The sequence below is a fragment of the Terrapene carolina genome, unplaced genomic scaffold (assembly GCF_002925995.2).
Source record: "Terrapene carolina triunguis isolate 2854851 unplaced genomic scaffold, T_m_triunguis-2.0 Scaffold88, whole genome shotgun sequence".
Taxonomy (NCBI): Eukaryota; Metazoa; Chordata; order Testudines; family Emydidae; genus Terrapene; species Terrapene triunguis.
In genome coordinates this window covers 32,490,370-32,500,624 of record NW_020664439.1, presented here as the reverse complement: position 1 = coordinate 32,500,624, position 10,255 = coordinate 32,490,370, and the positions used below count along the sequence as shown (strand labels likewise).

Genomic DNA, 10,255 nt, shown 5'->3' with positions numbered 1-10,255 from the left:
CAATTTTTAAACCAAGATTGCATGATTCTCTAAAACATATGCTCTAGGCATTATTTTGGGCAAGTTCTATGGCCTGTATTATACAGGAGGTCAGACTAGATCACGGGTTGGCAACTTTTCAGAAGTGGTGTGCCGAGTCTTCATTTATTCACTCTAATTTAAGGTTTCTCGTACCGGTAATACATTTTAACGTTTTTAGAAGGTCTCTTTCTATAAGTCTATAATATATAACTAAACTATTGTTGTATGTAAAGTAAATAAGGTTTTTAAAATGTTTAAGAAGCTTCATTTGAAATTAAATTAAAATGCAGCGCCCCCCGGACCGGTGGCCAGGACCCAGGCAGTGTGAGTGCCACTGAAAACCAGCTTGCATGCCTCCTTTGGCACGCATGCCATAGGTTGCCTACCCCTGGACTAGATTATCGCAATGTTTTTTTCTGGCTTTGGAATCTTCTGAATCTATGAAAACTTTTTCTCCTGAGTAGCAGCACAAATTACGCAAGAGACCCAACATTTTCACAATTTGATTTTGGTTTGAAAGTTCAGGTGCTTATCCAAGCCAACAAAACTGTCTTCAGCCTTGACTTCACAAATCATTCAAACTTCAATCATCAGACTCTCTAACATCTCCTTTGCTTCCCCATGTGTCATCATTACTAAGCATACAATATACTGGGTTTAAAAACATCACTAAAATTGAAATTAATATATAGATTAATTAGAGTTTCCTTCAGTTCTAAGAAACTTCTTAATATGTATTTAGTGTTCATTTTATCTAAATTCCAGAGTGTATTCAATAATACCCAACTTCCTTACAGTCTGACACAGATAGTCTTCCAGCAGATTAAACAGTCACCCTGCACTTCATTAATAAAAGCAATTACACGGCTAATACACCAAATATTCTCTGTACCTTTCAAAATTCTCAGCCACTATTATTTGTGTATCTTTCCAGCTCTTTACTTATGAAAGTTGGGTAATTCTTCTCTTTCAGTTGGGATTCTCAGGTACCTGGCTTCACCTTTAGCGACATGTTCATTCAGATTTCTACCCGTCTGCCATCACAGTATGTCTACGGATTTGGTGAAACTGAACACACTACATTTCGGCGTGATATGAACTGGAACACCTGGGGAATGTTTACGAAAGACCAGTCCCCTGGTGTAAGTAGAGATGAAGTTTGAATTAGATTCTTTCCTAAACAACAACTATGTTCTTGGTGCACATTACTTTGAGTTTTTTCCAGGGTGACTATAGTATATTTTGTTTTAAAACAATGCAGGCAGTAAAACTGGTGTATGATATGCCCTGTTCACAGATATCATTATCATTACAACAAACCAAAACTAAGTTTAGTAACAGTTAAGGTCCTATCAGATAACTTGGGGTTTGGAAAAAACTTCTCTTAAAACAGGTTATTACATTTTGGATTAATTGCACTTTTCTCTGAAGTATCTAATATTTACCACATCTGGAGATGGGATAGCAGGCTATATGGGCCACTGATCTTATCTGTTATGTCAATTCCTATGTTTCTATGGTGTATGTTGGTTTCTACAAGAACTGAGCAGACCTGGAGAACTATTTTTGGCCATACTTTTTGCCAGTTTTCTCTCATCCTTCCCACGTTCTGGAAATTTAACTTTTATTAACTTTTCAAGGTTTGATTATTTTGTTGAAGGCCACTTTGTGAAATCCACTTCTAGCCTGAAATATTGTGGTTGTAATATTTCATATAGACATGTCTTGGCAGCCGTTTTATCCACTTTGCAAATTTGGCTTGTGTAGAGAGGACAGGGAGAGGGAGAGCAACCCATAGACAATCACTCTCACACACTCATAGTTAAAATATATATATTGGCCAGGTTTCCTGCGATGCTGGATGCTCAGAGCTCTCATTGACTTTAATGGGAATTACAGGAGAGTGCCCAGCAATTCTGAAAGCACACACCAACCCCGCAGGTGAGGTTGGGGCAGAAATGGCGAGGAACATAAGCACAATGGTTCCACCTCCAAGAGTGAGACGGGTTAGTACCAGGTCATGCAATCCCAACATCCCCCCACTACACAGGTCACCCTGAGGCACCAAGATGTCAGCAGCAAGAAGCAGGGAGCAAGGAGAATGCAACTGTCAGATCTCCCTGTGAGCAGGGCAGGCATTAGCTCAGATGGAACCAGCCTCATATCACTTTCAGGCTGCTCCTATAAATGTGACTAAATGCTGGAGGACTTGGACATAATCCTGGGTGATCTTTTCTGGGTTAAGGGGGTACAAAAAATGTCCACTCTTCCAAGTTCATAGGGAGTAATTGAGAAGATGTAGAAGTATGCCCGGGTAGGGCTTCTGCCTGCAAACAGAAAGAGAAGGAAGTGGGTCTATCTGGGGCCTCAAATGTAAATAGTAATTTCTATATATACACATATGTAAAACGACTAAGACTGATCACTGACTCATGAGTTTTTATGAAAAGTGGTTCAGTGATGAGAACTGTATGTTAATGTTACGCACATCACATTACAGTGGGAGCCATCACAACAAGTATTCCAGCAAGCCACAGTATAGAGAAATTTTTGTGAAGGAATTCTGTGAAACTACAGAGATGAAAGTTCAGTGAATTAGCAAACTACACGACTTGACCCTTTAAAATGAGTGCTCCGTAATCATTGGTTTTCTAGTTGTAAACTGCTGAGCTGTCATTGTTAAAAATGCGTGATAGGAAAATACATGGGTGGATCATGTTATAGACTGTTACACGTTTCTCTCCTTTATATGCTGCTTCATCAGTCTAGTCATTATATACCTTGCTGTCTTCTATCTACATAGCTGTACTCTCCTGACCTTTACAATTACACCTTTAGAACTTTTTGTATAAAACAAAAATGTCAAAAGGCCATTTGAATGTATCAGTACAATACAACAAAAGTGCCTAAAAGATGAAAATTGTGGGAAAGTTATTTTATGATAACGTTATGGATTTATCGGTAGTCATTTAGGAATATTAGACCATTTACTTGCCAGTAGAATGTTCACAAATATGTGCACCTCCAAAGTGAAACCATAACTTCTTTTTCTTGTTTTTGCAGTACAAATTGAATTCCTATGGTTTCCATCCCTTTTACATGGGCCTGGAAAATGATGGAAATGCTCATGGAGTCCTCTTGCTTAACAGTAATGCAATGGGTAAAAACAAATACTTTCAGAAATAGTTTCCTCTATTGTGCACTTTCTCATAAAAATGGTTTATTGAACTACTTGGTTCCTGAATGTATGCTCTGCGTTTTCAGATGTCACATTCCAGCCAACTCCTGCCCTGACGTATCGCACTATCGGAGGAATTCTGGATTTTTACATGGTGTTGGGCCCAACGCCGGAGTTAGTTGTTCAGGAATACACTGCAGTAGGATTGATTATGTTAAAAGTTATACAATTAATTGTATTTTTGTCCTATTTTCCATATTACCATGATTAAATAATGTTTTCTTCCCCTCTATTTTATTGTTGTTAGCTGATTGGACGACCGGTCATGCCACCATACTGGGCTTTGGGATTCCAGTTATGCCGTTATGGATACAAAAATGACACCGAAGTCTCTGACCTGTACGAGGAAATGAAGGCAGCTAGGATACCTTATGTATGTTGTTTGCAGTTATAATTAGTGATGTTATTTGAATTCTCTAATCACAGATTTGTTCTCTAGGGAAAAAGAAATGAGAAATAATTATAGAACCAAAACCACATACTGTACTGAAACAGTATTCTTTGTATGCTCTAAGCCCTTTTATGCCCTGTTCAGAGATGATATTATCATTACACCAAACAAAAACTAAATTTAGTCCTATCAGGACCAACTCTTACTACTCAACCTGGAAAGAATGAAAGAAGTTAAGGGAAAAGTCTGTATCATTCCTTGTCACCTTCACATCACCTACAGTGTTGTCAATAGGGTTGATAAGATTGTCCAACATACTATAAGCCATTCGCTTCCATCTCCTACAGATTCTGAAGAGCAACACATTCTCTAACTTTATCCATATTGTGCCCTCATGCAGAACCTTAATAGTAGCCTCATATTCCCTGTATCCAGGCATCTGGCTGTCACAGAGTACATTCATTTGGAAAATTATTCTTCCTTAACATTGCTAAGATCACTGTTAAGATTTTGTGTAAGAGCAGAAGTTGGATGAAGTCCACAGTAGGTCATATCCTGGTATGGGCCACCATTTGTAATGATACCCTTTTTCAAGTAGTCTGCAAGGATGGAACCCACGTCTCCTGATCTAAAAGTATGAGCCTCTACTTTTTGAATTAAAGGACCAAGAACATTATCTTAGAGAAAGTAGCAAACTCATAAACCTCTACATGTGGTCACTAGCGGATGCATCTTTTTTTAAAAACACATTGTGTGTTCTTAACTCAATTTACACTCTGTTGGTGGCCAGTGGTTTACTTCCACCTAATGTGTGGAAACTACAAACTGCCCTTTCTTCACTATGAGTTTATCTAATATTAGTTAACTTGAATTAGATAATCCGAGTTAAGAACACATCGTATTCTCCAAGAGCAGACAAGACCTATAGTCAGATAAATAGCTACTGATGTTAGCACTTCTTCTGGGCAGGGAAGTTTATCCCAGATGTCAGAGGGCTACAGCAGTTCATCTCCATTTATGTATAGCCCCCACTCGTAACGACAACCCTGGTCAGTTTATTTACAGGATTGAATTCTTGATCTCAGGAACTAACAGCATAAACTACTGCTTAAGTTAAAGGACCATAAAATTTTTCCACTATGTCTAGAATGACAATTCTGACGCTACTGTTGCACCATACCATTCTGTTTTCATGGCATTCTCCCTGCATGATATAAAGCTCCAATTTATATATCTCTTTACTTAACTTTATTAGCTGCTGTATAAGAACATTGTAAAAATATGTACGTAGAAAATGGTGCTTCCTTCAAATCTTAAATTGTGCCTCTATATAAATATTTTGAGCCAACTTCTTCCTGGTGCAAATCCACTAAATTTATAATATGGATGAATATATAGCACATACTGATGAATCTAGCCCAATGTCTTTGCTTTAAAATACAGTATTTTGCCTTTTTACTTTTGTTAAAGCCAGCATTCTCTTACTTTGACTGTTGTGTTTTAAATATTAGTTAGGCAAACTAATTCAGAAAAAAATAAGAACCCCAGATGATACCATTTGAAGCTAATCCAGTCTGAATCAGACTTTCTAAAGTTAATTACACCTTTGACTTCTAAAATAATTTCTAACCTTTTTTGTGTCTTGTTTTCACTTATTGCAGGATGTACAGTATACAGACATTGATTACATGGACCGGAAGTTAGACTTTACTCTCAGCCCAAACTTTTCTGGACTTCCTGCTCTGATTAATCGGATAAAAGAAGAAGGAATGAGATTCATCGCTATTCTGGTCAGTAGTTTGGTACTTTTTTCTTCACTTAGTATACTTATAGATAGTGAAATACCATAATTCACTTATTGAATTAAATAACGTACAGTTAAAATAACTGTAAAACTGGATTCTCTCTATATTTTAGGACCCACCTATTTCGGGCAATGAGACAAATGCTTATCCAGCTTTCACAAGAGGTGTGCAGGATGATGTCTTCATCAAATGGCCTAACAGCACTGAGATTGTCTGGGCGAAGGTACTGTTGTGAGAACTACAATTTAAAAATGAGGAGTGGATTTCAAAGGCAAAAATGACTGTTCTGAATAAATTGTTTTTTTTTTTTAATTGAGGACTTTCTTATGTGGATTCCTCAGGCTTTGCCTGCCAGCCCTCTTGTTTAGTGTGTCTGTGATACCTCTGGCAGAGGTAATAGTGAGATGGTTTAGACTGTAGTGCTATCACTATAACAATGATATTCAGCTGTATCTCTTTTCTTAGGGGAGGGGTGCACATGTGCATAGAAGGAATTTATTTTGTACGGTGCTAAATGTACATACACTGCAAAACATGTAATATTTTCTTTGCAGTTGTGAGTGCACTGTGACCTGCAAAGAGTACATTTTAAAAGCTGTAGTAGGTCTCAGAAACTACATAAAAATCAGTTCAGTGTAGCTTAATTTCTTTTCTTCCCTCCTTTCTCTTTAGGTTTGGCCAGATTATCCTAATGTAGTAGTTAATGAGTCTGTAGATTTAGAAACACAGATCAAGGTATGTATGCTTAACTTTTCCACCAATATTCCCTCCCCTCTCTCTCACAGTTTCTTCACCTCAGCCTACTCTACTTTCTTTCCTTCCTCTCCTTCCCCCCTCCCCCCCGATGAATACTGTGAATTCTGGTCGCCTCAAGGTATCAGTGTACGATAGATTTATTTAGTGGCATTGTATATGTATAGTTGGGATTCTTTCTTCCAATGTGCATTATTTTCCAAAGTTGAATTTCATCTGCCATTTTGTTCTCCAGTCACCCAGTTTTGTGAGATCCTTTTATAACTCCTCGGTCTCCTTTGGACTTAGCTATCTTGAATAATTCTATATTGTATGCAAACTTTGCCATTTCACTGTTCATCACCTTTTACAGTTCATTAATGAATTTGTTGAACAGCATAGGTCCCAGTACAGACTCTTGTGGTCTCTGCTGTTCACCTCTTTCCATTGTGAAAACTAACTTTATTCCAACCCTTTGTTTCCTATCTTTCAATCAGTTATTGGTCCATGAAAGGACCTTCTCTCTTATCCCATGACTATTTAGTTTGCTTAAAAGCCTTTGTTGAGGGACCTTGTCAAAGGGTTTCTGAAAATCCAAGTACACTATATTGACTGGATCACCGTTATCCACATGCTTGTTGAGCCCCTTTAAGAATTCTAATGGAATGGTGAGGCATGGGTTACTTTTACAAAAGACTCTTCCCCCAAAAATTATCTTGATCCAGATTCGTTGCCCCAAAAGAATAGCTTTATTGTGGGTATCTCCCCCACCTCCTCTGCAGTGAAAACTGATGCAAATAGTTCATTTAGTTTCTCTGCAATAGCCTTGTCTTCCTTGACACCTTTGCGATCCAATGGCCCCACTGCCTGAATGGCAGGCTTCCTGCTTCTAATGTACTTAAAAAAATCGTATTGTTAATTGTTACGTCTTGAACAAGTTGCTTCTCAAATTATTTCTTGTTTTGCCTTATGATACTCTCCCAATAAATTTGCCAGTTTGTTCTCCTTCCTATTTTCCTCACTTGAATTTGACTTTCAAATGTTAAAGGATGCCTTTTTTGCCTCTAATGGCCTCCTTTACTCTGCTGTTTAGCCACGGTGGCATTCTTTTGGTGCTCTTACTGTCTCTTTTTGATTTGGACTATACATTGAGTCTGATGCTTTATTTACCTGAGACTATTTACTTTAGTCTGAGACATGTTTACTTGAACAGTTAACAAAGAATACGTGTTTTAGGATTGAGTTTCATACCACTGTAGGTACATATTAACAATAGATTTCTGTAGTTTAATTACAATCTTAGCCAGTGGTTTAATTTGTTTAGGTTGTTAAATCAGTTGAATACCTTGATATCCAATACCTGTGTCTCTTTTCATATATTGTATTTTACTATTTTAGCTGTACAGAGCTTATGCAGCTTTCCCAGATTTCTTCCGCAATTCTACAGCACAGTGGTGGCAAAGAGAAATAGTAGAATTCCACACTAATCCAGCTAATCCAGAGAAGAGTATAAAATTTGATGGCCTGTGGACTGTAAGGGCATGCTTTTCTTGTTTTGTTTCTTTGTTTAGTAATACACCTTGTAGGACATTTGTTACTGGTGTCATGAAATTCTTACTATTCTAAGAAGGCTTCAGTAACTTTTATGCTACTAAGTAGTTCATTATTTTTAATACCATGTTGACTACTTCTTCATCTCAATGGCTGAGCCCACAATGAGGAAACCTGAGTGTTAGCCTCAGCAAAAACTTCAAACACGATGTATATGTTTAATGCTGTTTGTTTTGGGGACTCTGTGCCTGACGGCCGCATTTCATTATGCTTTCTGTGGGAGTTCAAGGATCGGGTCTGACTTTGTGGTGAGCCAGTATGAACAACTGTGGATGAAATGCAAGTTAGCGGGAAGGGAAATCACAGCACTAGCAAAGTATCCTAACACCTGCCCCTGCACGGGTATTTTCCAGTTGTGAAATCTTTGTGAGTCAATTTAGTGCTCAAAACAGTTGGGGTTAAAACAAATTGACTTCAACGAGTTATTGTTTAGTTGGGCACTGTGTAAGCTTCCTCCCATCGCTATCAGTACACATCCATCCCTGTGGAAAAGTTAAATTTCAGGTTATGAAATTGCCTAAAATGCAACAATGTAGACCACATAGACAAATCACGTAATATCATTAGATGTGATGTGTACAATGTATATCCACATACACCAAATGGTATCAGTCAGCATTGTTTTGACAAATAATGTTCTCTTAACAACTTCTCCCAAAATCACTGCAAAAGATCACCTTGCTTTTTAAATAATTGTAGCCATCCAGTGTAAAATAACTGGGTTAATGTATTATGACCATGAGGGAAAACCTGCTGTTAAGAAAATCTGTGTTCCTGCAGTATGTTTTATGCAAATGGCTGATATATGAAATGTTTGGGTTGAGTTTCAAAGTAGTCTAGGGGATTATGACACACACTAGTTTTATTGGAAGATATGTCTAAATTCCCTAGACTCCTTTGAAAATCTCAACTTCAAGAGATTGCAATATGCATGGCTTTCATTTACAGAAAATGTTACTCTGTATCCATTTCCTAAAGAAATATGTCAACACAGAGATTTCTCAGCTTATTAATACAGTACAATAATGATATGCCAATTAGGATAAACACCATCAATATCATGATACTGTACTTTGACAAGCGGTGAAAAAAAATCTATTACTGTTCTATTCTGTGTTTCTGAATCCAGCACAAATGTCTGTCTGTTAGCTCGTATAAAACAAATTAAGGGGTAGCATTTTGGATGGATCGAGTAAAATATGCAAAGTGGAGCCTGTTGAATAGTAAAATGCTTGACTGGTGAAGACAAGCACAGAGTTCAGATTGCAGTGATCTGTGGGGACATTTCAATGGGCATATGGTGCTACTCAGCGTGCATATGGGTGATAGAATTGGAGCTGTGTGAGAAACATGAAACACAAGCAGCTTCTAGGCTTAAAGAGTGCACCCCTCTGCCCTGTGTAGTGATTTCCTCTCTTCCCCATGCTGATTCAGAAATGACACAGATGTACTCCATAGGGAGCTATACAGCCACGTCCATAGCTTCTCAGCCAGGAGCCTGAGAAGTAGGGGCCTTTAGTGTATGGAAATAAATTGCAAGTTTGGGGGAGCACCCTAATTAATTCAGTCAGAGCTCAGGGAGGCCAACAGCTAGTGGGGAAACAAAATAACATTCGTAACAGCACAGCATTTGTCAGCAGAAGAGTTCTGATGAATTTTCCATTTGTATTCAATTTGTGTGTATATTTGCTCCCTTGTTTATAAGTAGATGGCATATTTCCCCCTTAGAATTCAAACTGACACAGTTAGGAAGCTTTAGTTCATTGTATATCTGAGTAGACATTGGTTCAGGACAAAGTTACTGAATATTTGTGTTCTTTTCTTAAAAAAAAATAAAAAATTAGGACATGAATGAACCAGCAAGCTTTATTAATGGAGCAGTTGATGGCTGCCGAGAACCACTTCTAAACAACCCACCTTATATGCCACGTAAGGAATCTTATCTGTAGTTTGCACTCTTATCACACACATTGTTATTAAATCATACCCGGTGTCACCCAGCAGAAAAGATTTGTAAACTAGATCCTTTGTTATTAATTATTCTCTGTGGGCCAAAAGAAGAAAGTTTATTTGGTCCAACCTTGCATAAAATATTAAGCATTAATTTATTTTTTCATATTAAAATCCATGCTGCAAGGAAAGGGTTGTAAGCATCAACAATAATCTTTTATTTAAGATTACTTCCTGTGATATACTTTGGGGCTGTAGTTAAAAATCTAAGGAGAACATGCAAACTAAGGTCCTGATTCCACATAGTAAAATGGCACCTTTGTGGTGAGGACAATGATAGTCGGTACATGCTCATATCCAAATTGTAATAATATTGTGGCCATGAATTAGTATACAGGAGTGTTGGACATAGATAGTATTTGGAGACAAATTCTCAAAAAATTGGAGGGACATCATCAAGGGATACATCATGCCATCATTCCACTTGAGGAACGACTATTGCAAAAT

At 37.7% G+C, this 10,255-nt stretch overlaps 1 protein-coding gene across 1 annotated transcript in view; it reads left to right on the top strand.

Moving 5' to 3' along the window:
• The window catches only part of SI (sucrase-isomaltase), a 158,895-nt gene that overhangs the window by 130,564 nt on the left and 18,076 nt on the right, over positions 1-10,255 (top strand). Inside the window, exons 50-58 of the mRNA XM_029911098.1 lie at positions 995-1,163; positions 3,085-3,181; positions 3,286-3,398; positions 3,507-3,632; positions 5,312-5,440; positions 5,568-5,678; positions 6,128-6,190; positions 7,586-7,720; positions 9,643-9,727. Coding sequence (XP_029766958.1) covers positions 995-1,163; positions 3,085-3,181; positions 3,286-3,398; positions 3,507-3,632; positions 5,312-5,440; positions 5,568-5,678; positions 6,128-6,190; positions 7,586-7,720; positions 9,643-9,727 — 1,028 coding nt within the window. The remainder of the gene's footprint in view (positions 1-994; positions 1,164-3,084; positions 3,182-3,285; positions 3,399-3,506; positions 3,633-5,311; positions 5,441-5,567; positions 5,679-6,127; positions 6,191-7,585; positions 7,721-9,642; positions 9,728-10,255) is intronic.